The sequence below is a fragment of the Alligator sinensis genome, unplaced genomic scaffold (assembly GCF_000455745.1).
Source record: "Alligator sinensis unplaced genomic scaffold, ASM45574v1 scaffold680_1, whole genome shotgun sequence".
NCBI classification, from domain to species: Eukaryota; Metazoa; Chordata; order Crocodylia; family Alligatoridae; genus Alligator; species Alligator sinensis.
The window spans coordinates 836168-850426 of record NW_005842508.1 but is presented as its reverse complement, the minus strand read 5'-3'; the positions used below and the strand labels follow the sequence as shown (position 1 = coordinate 850426).

Sequence of the window (14259 nt, the reverse complement as noted above, 5' to 3'; positions counted from 1 at the left end):
CTGGTGCAAAGAGAGGTAGTTAGTCTGAAGGCAGGACAGGGTAGCATCTTAGAAACTAAGGCTAACTACAGACAGTCAAAAATCCTGAGGTTGAATTGATTCAGTTTTCACAGGTTAGTCTAAACTGTATAGATTGAACCAATCAGCAAGTGAACAGGCATTCACTTTTGATTCCAGAAATGCAGCCACATGCTTGCAGTAGCTCAGGCCAGAAGCTGGGGGCACTAGAGCATGCCTCCCTGCTTGGCTGGAGCAGACAGCTTGGGCCAAGGCTAGCCTGCCCACCCTGAGAGGAGAGGTTTGTGGGGGAGGTGCAAAGCATCCTGGGATGCTGGGGGACTGTGAGTTAACTTGAATCAATTTAAACTAAGTCAGTTAAGTCTGATACTATATCCATCCAGGTTTATCTTAAACCAGTTTTAGTCGTTTTGAAAACTGTTTGTGCGTACTGAACTTCTGTTGTGCTACAGATTTGAACCAGTTTCTGATCACTTATACCAGTTTACGTGTAACTTCTGTCCCTAGCCTAAGTCATTCAGAAATGCATACGCTTTCATAGGCAACAGCCTATTTTGTTAGATCCAATGAAACAGGCTGTTGCCTTCAAAAAGTTATGCATCTCTGATATACAACAACTGGGTATATCCCTCTGTTGGCAAAAACAAGCTAGTCTGATCATGACCAAATCTGATACACTGTCTATAGTTGTTCCTAAAAAACAGAGCTAGTTGACAGAATTACTAAAAAAAAAAATCTTATCCTTTTTTTTCCATTTCTGCCAGATATTGAGCTTTCTAAATCTCTATCCAGTTGTACAAGTAGAATTTAACTAGGATAGCTCCTTCCTAGGAATCCTTAGGAATTAAAGCATCTCCCTGATTCTGAGACAGCATACATTAATAAAAACTCCCCTTAACTTAGAGTTACAACAATGTGGAACCAGCATCACGTCCTTCTTTTCCTTCGAGTACCTTTAATGTTCATTTCCTAAAATACAGCCATGCAAATATGATGCCTACTGTACCTACTTGCCTGGGCTTTATTCTTTGAAAACTTTATTTCTAAATCTTATAGTGTCCAAAGCCATTATAACTAAGTGCTCTATTTTAATTCAAATATAGAGTCTTTGTTATACAGTCAATGGGCAATTTTTTCCAAACCACTTTGCAAATACCTAATGCATATTCTGCACCCACCGGGATCCCATGCATGTGAATGAAAGTTATGAGTTTGGAACGAATCCAGAACAGATCTGCTCCGTTTATCAAAAAAGATTTCTTGCTCGTTTCCCTAAAATGTGAGGACCCTTGATAGCAATGATGTGCCTGGTAAGCTGATCAGGAGTGCTGGTGAGAAAGGGATCAAGTTATCAGGGCCTTGCAAATGTGGCTTTATAGTAAATACCTCAGAGTTACATTCTAAATCCCCATTTTCAGGGATTTTTAAAGTATGGCCAGACTTTGCTACATGACTCACATTAAACAGCATTACCTTACAAGCTGTCCTTGAAATTAATGAGACTATTCATACAGGGCCAGATTCTGATACTTTTACATTCTGTAGCCTTGTACTGCGTAAGAAAACATTGATGGCTCAAGAACTAGGAGAATTACTTAGTGAGAGCAAAGATATTTGAACTTGTGTAGAGCAAGATTCTATTCTACCTGGTTAAACCTGTCAAACTTGGGCCCATTATGTAAATGATTTAGTGTAGAATATATTTCAATCTACATTATCAGTTCAAGAGTAAATTGATAAAATTATATGAAATCAGTTGGGGGGGGTTTAATGGGAAAATAATAATATAATCTGCTTGTCAAAGATTCATTTCAGATTTCTTATTTATACTTTCCAAATTCAACTACAAATATTTCTGATACATAACAAAAGTAGAATCTGAAGAGAACCTAACCATTTTTAATGCCATACACTCACCAACTGTGACTTAGAAAGAAATTGCCTAGGCTTAATTACACAATCACATAGGAATTTAAAACAAAAGCAGACTAACTTTGGCATAATCAAGCCCACCTTTGAAGTTTGAAGAGGAGCTGGAATATATGTACAGAAGTTATTTTCTTGGGATGTAACCTTTAAACACTCTTATGGCTATACTTACTTGGATGCCATTACATTGAGGTAAATACACTAGAATAAATTTGCCGGATATAACTATTTATGTTTTATAAGGGTTTATCCAGAGTTGTCCTGATCTCAGCAGAGGGATTGTGTTGCACTGGGAATAGTTTACTCATTGATTTCTATAGAGCTTATGTCTGTTTACTCTCCCCCTGCCCTGTCCCCCTCCTCCCCTCCCCCCAACTGTTTCATATGGATTTCCATTGCTTTTAAATTACTTCTTGTGCTGGAGCTAGGGATTTTTGTGGGTGCTATCTTTATTGGACCAACTGCCTGGCTGTGATAGATTTAGACAAGCTTTTAAATGCAATGTATTCTTTTCAGGTCTGAGAAAAAGCAAGCACAGCAACAATTAAAAACAGCCAGCAGTGTTGTAGAATTGGAAAAGAGGGGAAAAGAGGAATATTCCCAGGGGTAGCAGGCACGCAAATCACAGAAGAAAGGATAACATGATTAGTGGAAGATTGAGACTGTTCAAAAGGAAAGGTGGTTGTTATCACCTGTAGTGTAAAAGAGATTAGCAGGGGTCAGGTAGCTTATAGTATGGCAGGAAGTCAATATATGTGCTCAGTCCTTGGTTTTTAGTGTCCACCCAGCTTATGAATTTTTGTTCCCAGGCTCACATTTTGAAGCTACTTTTTAATTTTTCTCCTTGAGCATGAGGGTTATAGGAGGACTATGAAAAATGTTCTCCTACACATCTTTGTGTTCCTGTGTTGAAGGGGCTTGTGGGCTCTATCCTTATATGCATCTCTGGGGGCTGGTCCAGCAGGCTATAGGAAGCAGACTGCTTTATTCTGAAAAATGGAGCAACCAGCCTGCTCTCTCTGTACAGCTATCCTTTGACAAACTGATATCATTTAACCCACTAGTTAAGAAAACTGGACACAGGTAATTTGGCTGATTTTAAAAAATACTTTGGCTGATAAAAAAAATTAAAAATCCTTCCTTCAACTGTATTTTCTGATATTTGAAATGAGTATTTAACATTTTCTTCACTGTTTTCCATTTTTGCCCATCGCTGCAACTGAGTTCCAGCCAAGAAAGTCTCAGAATTGTCCAAGAAAGCTAACCTGAAGTTAATACCATAAGATCTACTTTATAGGAGAGCATGGTTTAAAGCTATTTATCTCAAATGTTCAAATTTAAGTCAGGGCCAGTACTTTGCACGCCCTAATAAAAATCTTTCAACATAAAGCATCAGTAAGTCAGAATTTACCAGCTGGTAAAATGAGGCATAAGACTGCTTTGCATCACTGCAGTAATACAAAGCAATCAGAGCTGAATCTAGGCCTGACTCTCCAGACCTCTTCAGCCTTGCCCATTTCTGCTGGAAAACATGAATGAAGTGAAGACCTTTATAGCTTTTGAACACCAAATTATAAATTAACCCTTCCATGAATATGATATGTTCAAGGTCCCAGTACCTAATAGTAGCTTCTCTCCACAGATGGTCCTGTTCCTCTCACATGTCCTTTAGAGGTGGGAACTGCCTCAGTTGCCTCCCCCTGCTTGATCCCCCCCCCCCCACAACCTTCCCCAGTTGTACGAGACAGTAGGAAGCTGATACTCACTGAAAAGAAGCTGTGGATCCAGCTGAACTTATCATTCCACTCTCTGCCATTTCAATGGCTTGTCTTATTTCCAGTTTCTTGTACAGAGACACAATGCTGGATTTGGGCTCGTTCTTCCGGATTAAGATTTTCTTTAGATACTTATTGTCAAACTTTTTAAATCTGTGAATAGGAATTTAAAAAAATATCAAGAGGCAACTTGTCTATATTCCTCTCAGACAAAATCAGCATCATTCAAATACATATATAATTAAGTGGTGGAAATGGGATTCAAATCATAGTCACCCATGGACTCCTGAAGGACCAGTGAACAGAAACCTGTAGGGGCACATTTGGCATAGCCCACTGGTCCACATAGCTTGTAAATTTGCCAGACAAAAGAGAGAAACAAGCTGCAATCATGGCAAAAAAGAAGGTTGGCTGAGGGTTAGCATATAGCACTGCCACATTTGTAAAAAAAGAGTATGGCCAGTCTCTATGCTTTTGTACAAATGTTGTATTCTAATAGTGTGTAACAGCAGCAGCTGCACTTACAGTAATCCTTGCCTATTCAACCAGGCACCAATAATGTTCTAAATGGCCCAGTAGTTATAGTAGTTTGGTCCCATTATGTTGCTGATAATTTTGACTCCTGCCAATTAGGAGAAAAAATATATATCTTTATATTGTAAATGACAGAGAAATTGAATGGACTGCAAAATGATGTATGTATGCATGCTGAATATTATAATATATGGCTAAAATACCACATATACTGTTGTGTGTCTATGTGTGTATTTAGAAGCAGGTATTTGCTTTCAGGCATTAATTTAACAAAACAAGAACAGCTCTTGTAATTGTTTTTTTCTATAGGGCAGCTTACCAGGGTAGAAATGTGTTTTGAAGTGCTATGAAAAGCATTTTAGAATTCATACAATTTCTTGTAGCAAAGACCCATTTTTAATATTTTTCTGTAATAGTAGAGGGCTGTGCACAAATCTGCTTTCTTTGTCACTAAGGATGTTCAGAGGATCAACAAGAAGCTATCCTGAGTGTCAGTTCACTTAGGTAACCAATTCTGAAAAGCACATGATAAAATCTCTTAATGGCTACATAGAACAATACAAGGAACAGTCCTCATACGACTTTCTTATACTCACTATTTTTATATATGAGGTTTTCTTAGCCTTTACCTACATTGAAACAATACATTACTGTTATTTCTTAACAGATTTCATAACAGAATTCTTAAGAGATCAATTGGGTAGATGTAAGTGTCAGAAGTGCCATTTATCTAAGTTGCAATGTGCATATATAGTTTCCTAAACTGTGCCTCTGTTTTAAAGAGCCTATGTACCTCTACAGATTCCCTTCAGGGCCATTTTAGCTTATTGCATAGGAATATTACAGTTTCAAAATTTGCTGAAATACATGCCATATCTGGTAGAAAGGATATTCCACCTTGTAACCATGTATAACTATACAGGAACCACTGGAGAAGCAAAAATATTTGGCAGATTGGTGATGATATGTATATATAGATATGCTAATGAAAAGGCCATAAAGCAAATTGCAATTAAGTCACAAGTCAGTTCTGCACACTACTGGGAGTATGGGTCTTTCAAAGCATCACAAAATAACCTATGGAAGATGCAATGCTCCTCCCATGCTGTTTCTGTATAAAGTGAGATGAGATAAAGCATCAGATCATAATGCAATAGATATATTAATTGATGGACTTAGTTATAGTTTAACCTAATCATTTGTACTGCTACCTAGTTACTGAGGACAAGCTCAGTAATCTTATTTTTTACAAGGACATTGCAGGAAAAATGACTAATTATTACTGACTTATTAACTTATGAATATAGTGCCATGTATTTGCATGGATATTTACAGTCAAATAAAAAGAGAGATCCATGCCTCAAGTAGCTTGCAATCTGAATTTAAATTTAAATAAATTATATTAAGCTTATATTTAGGCTTTCTCTCCTGGCTTTTGGATTCATGTGCTATGAGTGTACATGGTATACTCTTTTCCCAAATTACCTGTTTCCTCCTATGTTGTGAGAAAGCAGATTAGTGAAACAGATAAATGCTTCACAACATGATGGTTATCCAAAGAACTTGAATTATTTCTTTTTTAAGTAGGATATGACACACACACCTGACATTTTCATTCTAATCTAAACCTCCCTGAGTACACTGTGGATTTCCTGTTGCATTTAACTTTTAATAGATCAATATATCACAATCAAGTTATTTTATTATAGTGGTAGTAATAAAACTTACTTACTTATCTCTCAATTGATAATGACCCCAGTGGCCACATATATCTTCAGTACCAACCTTCAAATGGTCCATCAACTAGAGAAACAAATCAGTGAAAACAGTAATTGGCTTTGATATGAAAATAAAGTCAAAACCATATTTAATAGGAAACCAGATTTTAAGGTATTTACACAATGGTATACATTTTGCAGTGGTCTGAAAATGTGGACTATTGTTGACTGACGGTCACCAAGGCCATAGTAGGCAAATGGTTGGTGGACCACCCTTCAGTTAAAAATATGCTGGTTAGGGTGCTTGGTGATCCACAAGAAATGTTGTAGATTGGCAGGGATCTACAAGTCCAAAAAGTTTGAGAAAAAAACAATTAAAGAAATTCATAAAAGTATATGAATCCAAACAATCTCCCCAATACATTCCAATATCTTAAGTCTCCTGAACTTTTCCTTTTCCTGTAAGGTAGTTCAGTACAAATGTATCTGCTACTGATTATCAGAATTTGGAGTCACCTTTATGAATTTCCAGTGCAGTATCTTATGGGAACTCAGTAGACATATCTTTATATCTAGATATTATAGCTAAATTATTATAATATTTTACAGAAAATCATTTTAATTTCAATAGAAAGATAAAAATGCTGAGGTTTTTTTCTGGCCAAAGTAAGGTCAGCTTAGCTGCAGTGATTTAACTAGCACATATACATGTGCTGAGCTTTATGCACGTGGTAGCCCTATAAATGTCAACAGAATAGTAATTGTGCAAATTTAAACACGTGTCACTATTTTGTACTGCTTTAAATAAGTTCTTTTTTTCCCTATCCCTTATCTTTCGGTGTAATGGGATGGAAGTTCAAAGCAAAGTGTTGTGATGTGGAAGCAAAATTGTCTTCCAAAAGGATTCAGAATCTTTCAGTAAAAGTCTCCATGCCTTTGGATATGTTTATTTTTAATCAGTAAAATGGAATAATGTGTTTTAAGACTTTTCTGGGTTTACTACTGGCTAAGGTAGGACAAACAATGACAGGAATGGAATCTGAAAAATCTTCACATTGTGGTTTGGGGAAAGTCAGCTGTTGATTGGCAAACCTAAGAATAGCAGTAGAAACAGTGGAGGGAACTGAAGATTGAAGAAAGTGACACTTCATCAGTTCACGCTTGCTTCACATTTGGAAGGCTTTCTCCTCAAACATGTGGGCAAAACACTTTTGTAATGAGAATTCAAATTCTGCAGATATTCATGGCACTTGCGCAGGAAGGGTGTCTACTCACTATACGCAAATTGCTGAGATGGTTTTTAGTAAACCCTATTTTATATGACAACCACAGGCATCAAGATATAAAGGGACGAATCTGATTGCTACGTTGTTCCATTGTTGTATGTCTTTAAAAGACTCTCTTCTGTGTTCTTGAAAGTATAATTGGGTAACATCCATATCCATACTATGTCAAGCCTTATTTGATATTCACTCTAGAGATGCCAACACCCTGTAATATTTTACGATATTTTGGCTACGATTTACAATGTAGCCTGAAAGAGTTAGTTGCCAAAATTGTACTCAGTTTCAATGGGTGTTGTATGTCCAGCTCTCTCAGCCTAATTTGAAAATCACATCTTTTTTCCTTTCCTTTTTAGGACACAGTCTATTGATAGCATTCTATTGATAACAAAAACTTACTCGCATATGCACCTCTTCATTGATAGACTCCTTTTTATTGGTCTTCTTAACATCTAGATACTTGACTAATGGGCCAATTGTTATTCCCTGTATTTGGAATGATGAGTGAGAAAATTAATTATTTTGATTAATATATGCAGAGGGGGGAAAAAATGAAGCAAAAATTTCTTATTTAAACAACTAGGAAAGAAGAATGTAGGCTACAGGGATACAGGCTGAAAAACAGAAAAAATAAGAATATTTTTAGAAGAATTATTGCTATTTTAACATCAAAATTACATTTTAATCAATATAGTCTTAGAACTCAAAGAATTCACCTATGTAAAATCATCTTTTCCATACCCCACTTACAAACAGGACAATATTTTATTAAGGCGAAAATAAGAGCAAAATTCTAGTAAGGACAAAACATCCAACTGCAACATTTCAAAAAGAAGCAGTTTGACTTTTCATTTTGAAGCAGCTTTTACAATTTTATACTATACCATAGTATAGTAACATGGAAAGAGAATTGATTGGCCCAAAACAATTATTTTTTAATTTTCTTCCACAGAGAATTTCACAATTTCTCAATTTTGTTTTCACTAAGACAAAGGAATTTTACAGAAATTCTTTGTGGCAGAAAATTGAAAAAACATATTTTGGGTGCATCTCGATAACATTTTACACCACTTCATGAATCAGAATGTAGATCCTCTGTACACCTCTAAGTGCATCACAAATGGGAAATGACTCTTCTTGTAAGTGTCAAAACTAAAGTATAGCCTCTCTCCAAAACACGAGGACGCTCCCCACGTAGTTTATAATGGGAGTTATTTGTGATTGAGGCTCTCAAGTTTTGATGACATGAAAAAACATCTCCAACGACAATTTTAAAGACAATATGTGTTTATATAGTTCCTCTGGCAAAGTTATTTATTATTTAGCCAAGATGGAAAACTAGATTAGCCAGTAACAATTTATTGTGTTAAATCTAGTGACTAGATGCAGTTGTTGGAAGTCTGAAATAGAATAATTTAATTCCAGCTTAAGTGCATATATTGATGCAATCTTAATTCTGAAGCCTCTTGTCTATATGAAATTAAATTATTCCATTATAAAACCTACTTACCTGGATGAACACAGTAAAATAGATAACTACGAGGGTAGCAGTAATGAACATTTTTTTCCTAGGGAAGAGAGATGCATGAAGCAAAAATGCAAGTGAGAAACTACTGGCTCCACGAAAACCACTGTAGGAAATAATGAGCTGGTCTTTAACAGTGAAGGGGTAAGTCCGGAACTTGTTACTGATGTAGAAGAGAGCAAACACACCTAAAAAGGGGAGAAAAGCTACTGTTAACCAGGAATACTTGACGTGAAACAAAACCTCAACTCCAAACCACTGACAGTCTGCTTTCCCATTATTTTGGTTGTAACTTCTTTAGGGAGCATTGGGGCTGTGCTTTAATGTATGAAAACACAATGCTTATAATGGGACAAATTTTATATACAATATTTTAGTGTAGCTTGTATATTTCTCATGAAGTATATGCTTTCTATTATAGAAATAGACACTGGATTTTTGATACATTATAATCTGCCTGGCAACTGACTCCCCAGCCCAGCCGCTGGCTTCTTTACTTTTCATTCCATCCAGGAAAAGCACACACCAACTGCTGAAATTTCCTTAGCCTGACGAAGGGTTTTTGAACTCGAAAGCTTGCTTAATAACTATTCTCCAACTATTTGGGTTGGTCTAATAAAAGATATCAAATTCACCCAAGGAACCTTGTCTGCCTATGTCCTTAGACCAACACGGCTACAACCTACACCCCTGCTTTCTGTTATAGCTTTTTTGTGTGTATTGTTTCAGAGAAAAAGATAGGATACGTTATTCACTCCATTTGTGTTTTTAGACCATGCTTCTATGGGGTTCTTCCATTTATTGTCGCTCTTCCTGTTTCTTCTCTAGTAATATTTTTTTGTCTGGCACAATTCAAGACCCGTATGTTTGAACAGTGTTTCACCCGAGACTCAGCCCTTTTGACAGATTCATTCAAAGGCTGACAATAATAAAGCAAGCCAGAATGAGACTACTTAATTCTCCAGTTTTGTTTTGTTCTGATAAAAGGAAAAACTAACAAAACATTGTGCATGATGTTGTAACTAGGGGTAGAGCGTGGCTTCTATTCAGAATACGTCTTGCTTGCTGCTTGTTTTCTGTTACTTTTGTGTCCTTTTCCAACAGCCAAATTTTTTATAGAAATATGCTGATGTCTTAGATTTCACGTTAGCATCACCAATGATGATAATACTGAAATGTAAGAATTAGAATACTTCTATTTTAATACATCCATCATCAAAAACAGTACTGGATTATCATAAACAGGTCTTGTAGCCCTACCAGTTATCAAAATAGCAAAATTGCCTAGTGTAAGACATGTTTTGATTGCTTACAACTGTGCCAAAATTTACAATTTGACCTCAGATTTTACATGTTAGGCGTCTGCCTTAAGTTGACTTTTTTAAGTGTCATCCAAAACTGTTCAGCTCTTTTGGAGAATCTAAGTTGAGGAAAAATATGTAAGGATTTCTTTAAAAAGGCAATGTCTGTCTCCATCCTGAAAGACACACCTGATGAAAATCATGCAGCATGGGGGAGGGAGCTGTCTAGTCTGGAGTTTTACAAGAGTGATACAAAAGTTTGGGTGTAAAACTTCTTCCTTTTTGAGAGCATAGGGTGTTAAAGCTTCTTCCTCTTGGAGAGCAAATTAAAACAGCAAATATTCCCTATTTGATTCAAATCGCAAAGGTCATCCACATTGCCAAGGATATGTTAAGATGCCATTCAGGGTTTATCATTGATAGTGAACTGCCACATTTACTTGAATATAAAATGAGGATTTCCCCCCCAGTAAATATGGCAGGGGGAAAGCCCCCTCATCTTATATTTGTATACGATGCAGAGTAGGGAGCAGGTGACTGCTGCAACCCTGATTCTGACACTGAACTCAGGTTGGTGCCAGTCAGACCCATAGCAGCCTCCTGCCCTACTCCTTTTCCCCTCAGCAGCTTTTGCCCACCGCTCTGCTTGCCCCCTTCCTTCCCCCTTAATGTCAGGCACAGCTCAGCTCCGACATGGGCTGGGGTTTCTCTTGGGCATGGAGCACATTGAAACTCCTTTCCCCTCCTGAATGATAGGCAGCAACAACACTACTGCATGGCCAGGCATGGGCAGAGCTTCCACACTGTGCTCAAGGACAGAGCAGCCCCTGACAGTAAGGGGAGGAGAGTGGGGATGGAAAGACACAGAGACTGGGCGTGGGGGGAACTGGGGGTGGGTTGCAAGTGGCAGGGGAGGCAGGAAGGCTGCAGGGGAAAGAAGTGGGCAGGCAAGAGGGCCACCTGACAGTCCCATCCCCCCCCAGCCACTGCTTTCCCTGCTGTAGCCGTTGGGGTGGGGGATAGATTCAAGACAACCCCTCAGTACTTAGATTCTATACCTGGAAAATTATAACAAATGTATAAATTATCCACATATAGGATCTAATTATTGGAGGAGTTGTCTTACAGTCACGGCTGACTTACATTCGAGCAAATACAGTAACTACAATTTGAAAACCCATTCACCTGAATGAATATAGTAAATTATATTGTCAGTCTAAATATAGGCTTAATGATAGAATTTCTCATTCAGGAAGAAGGATTAACCCTAAGGGTTCTCCTTCCCCACCCCAATTTCGTCCTAATATTTGTGAACTGACCTCATCAATAAGACACACCAATTAACAACATAATTAAACCGGTTATACCAGTTAGTACTGAATTTCTGAGTGCACTCAAAAGTTTCTTTCAAGGAAACAAAGTGCCTTATCCACCCAAGATAACTACATGTACATATACATATTTGCCTCTTACTTATGGCCCGCCAGACCAGACAGAAGAGCAGAGTGAAGGACACAAAGGCCCAGTTCCACTCGTGGTTCTTTCCAACCGTAGAAACTCCCATAAACACAAAAATCAGGGTCTCGCTGACACTGCTCAACATCTTCATGAAATACTTGATGGTTGTGTAGGAATTCTGGGAAACATTTTCTTCCACATACTTTTTCATAGTCACTGCACATGCCGTCATCCTGCTCCATCAAAAATATCAAGCAAAGCATTCGTCATTAGTGGTGGCCTTCTCTGTTTCCTGTCTTAAAAGAGAAAGGCTCTTTCATTTGAAATATTGTTCAATCATCATTGTCTATACATCTCCTTGTTTGGAGTCAACATGCAGTTAGCTTCTCATACCCTCTTTCATGTTCAGTGGAAACTTCTGCCTCAAGTTGTGCCTTTGATTTCATTTGGACTTTTCAAGAAATAAAGGACTGCATAATTGTATAGGTATTGTATTTAAGAGTATCCAAATCCAGTCCTGTAAAAGAAATAGAGGGGCCAATTTGGCAACCTCTCAGTGAGGGAGGATATCACACTCTGATTCAAAATGATTTATTGTTTTAAAAAATAGGACTAAATATTGACTGTCCCAAACCCCAAATAAGGGGCTTGTTACAGTGCCCTTGGACAATACCAGTCAGGGTATTAGAGTCTGCTTTCTGGTTCTACTGTGCCCTGGAATAGGGGGAGTGACGGACCCTATACAAGTCCTGTATGTGGCCCATTTCAGCTTACGAACTAGGCAACATATTAGGGAGTGAAGAACTAGCTCCAGCAATTCCCTGCCTGTCCTTGTCCATTTCTAGGCTCTGCCTCATTACATCTATGCAGAACAAGCTATCCTGGGTAGCTTGTGTAGAGGTGCAAAGCAGCACCTGTTCTGTTCTAAGCCTGTTACTAATCAATTTGGCTTAATGTTGATAATAAGATCCACACTGAGTATCATCCTATTCAGTAATCTCAGTGAAGGCAATGAGACATCGTGTGGAACAAGATACTTCCTAGCATGTGAAGAATACAAAGATTTGGTCCTTTGGAAGGTTTTGTGTTCTCTGTTAAAAATGTTGTCACAAATTCTTACAAATATTTTCTCTCTCCATCCACCTCATTTTAAAGACTGTGTAAAAAGACAAAACACATTGAAGGCTGAACTAATCGGCAGCAGGGTGCATCACCATCTAATTTAGATAGACAACATTTTAGTCCTGTCAAGCTTCTGTGTGGTGATAGTTATTAGGGCTGTGTGAAGCTTCGGTCACTAATTCAATTTGTCCCAATTCAGTGGTCAAATCTCCAAATCCAAATCAAATCAGGAACCCATTAATCTCTCTGAATCAAATCGGAACCCTCCAAATCGATTTGGAGAGATTCAGAAAGATTCAACAATTCAGATGGACACAGCTTTAAATGTTTTTTCTACATGACTCAAAGTAGCAGGTGGCTCATGAATGTTGCGATGGTGGGGCAGGAAGTTGGGGGGGGGGGGGGGGGGGTGGGGGGGGGGGGGGGGGGTCTCCAGTGTGCTCAGCAGCAGACCCGGAAGTGGACCAGAAACACTTACAGTCCACTTCAGGGTCCACCAGAGAGCACGCAGGGGATCACCACTCCCTGCACCCCTCCAGCTTGGCAACTGGTGCCTCTTGGGTCTGGGGGGGCACCAGGGGTCCCATTTTGGCCAATCGCTGAGCCAGGGGGTTGCAGGGCCCCCCCCCCCCATGTGCTTGGCGGCAGACCTGGATATGGACCAGAAGTGATACTGTGGGACACTCCATCCACCCCACCATTGCAGTGTTCACGAGCCATGCCTGGTGCCTCAAGGTATGTAGAAAAAACATTTAAAGCTGTGTCTATGGTTGAATGCTGATTCTCCAAAACAGCATTGAATCTTCAGATTCAGATTCCACTGAATCGAAATGGGGATAATGATCTGAATTAACAAATCGATTCACTGTCTCTGATTCAGGCTGAATCAGAATCTGAATTGAATATGGCCTATTTCACACACCCCTGAATTAGTTATTCAATCTTGAGAGCTCAGAAAACTAAATGCTCCCTTATTTACTTATTAGAAAGAAAGCTACGGGGTGCCCTTGAATAACTGAGACAGGGTGCCCTTGACATGCTGAGACAAAACCATTAAACATTAATGTTTAATACTGTTGACTTTTAGGAACATATGCAAAATAGATTTTCTTAATCCAGGAAGAAAATGAATGAATTCCTCAATAATTCAAAAGTGCAACAATATCATCACATCACTAAAATAAGCAACAATATACTTAATAGCTCAGAAAGAACAAATACTAAAATTATTTTATTTTACTAATAATTTCAATAAACTAATGAAAATAATGAGCACATGAAATAAAAAGTTATGAATTTTTATACTATGAAAATCCACAGAATGGTTTTATTTATTTATTTGGTGAGCTTTTTTCTATTTTTGTATAGTTGGAGTGAGAAAGTCTATAATTAATTAATTAGGACTTTCATAGATTTCATAGGCATTAGGGCTTGAAGGGACCTCGAAAGATCATCGAGTCCAGCCCCCTGCCCAAAGGGCAGGAAGTCAGCTGGGTTCATAGGATCCCAGCAAGATGAGCATCCAGTTTGCTCTTGAAGGTGTTCAATGTAGGCGCTTGAACCACCTCCGGTGGCAGGCTGTTCCAGACCTTGGGG

The 14259-nt window shown here is 38.2% G+C and overlaps 1 protein-coding gene across 3 annotated transcripts in view; it reads right to left on the bottom strand.

Annotated features, from left to right (window-relative positions):
* SLC9A4 (solute carrier family 9 member A4) overlaps window positions 1-14259 on the bottom strand; it is a 42743-nt gene that overhangs the window by 10257 nt on the left and 18227 nt on the right. For all 3 annotated transcript variants that reach the window (XM_025213190.1, XM_025213191.1, XM_025213192.1), the window contains 5 exons: window positions 11557-11774; window positions 8768-8970; window positions 7657-7743; window positions 5989-6059; window positions 3714-3875 (listed from right to left, as the gene is read on the bottom strand). In XM_025213190.1, coding sequence (XP_025068975.1) covers window positions 3714-3875; window positions 5989-6059; window positions 7657-7743; window positions 8768-8970; window positions 11557-11774 — 741 coding nt within the window. The remainder of the gene's footprint in view (window positions 1-3713; window positions 3876-5988; window positions 6060-7656; window positions 7744-8767; window positions 8971-11556; window positions 11775-14259) is intronic.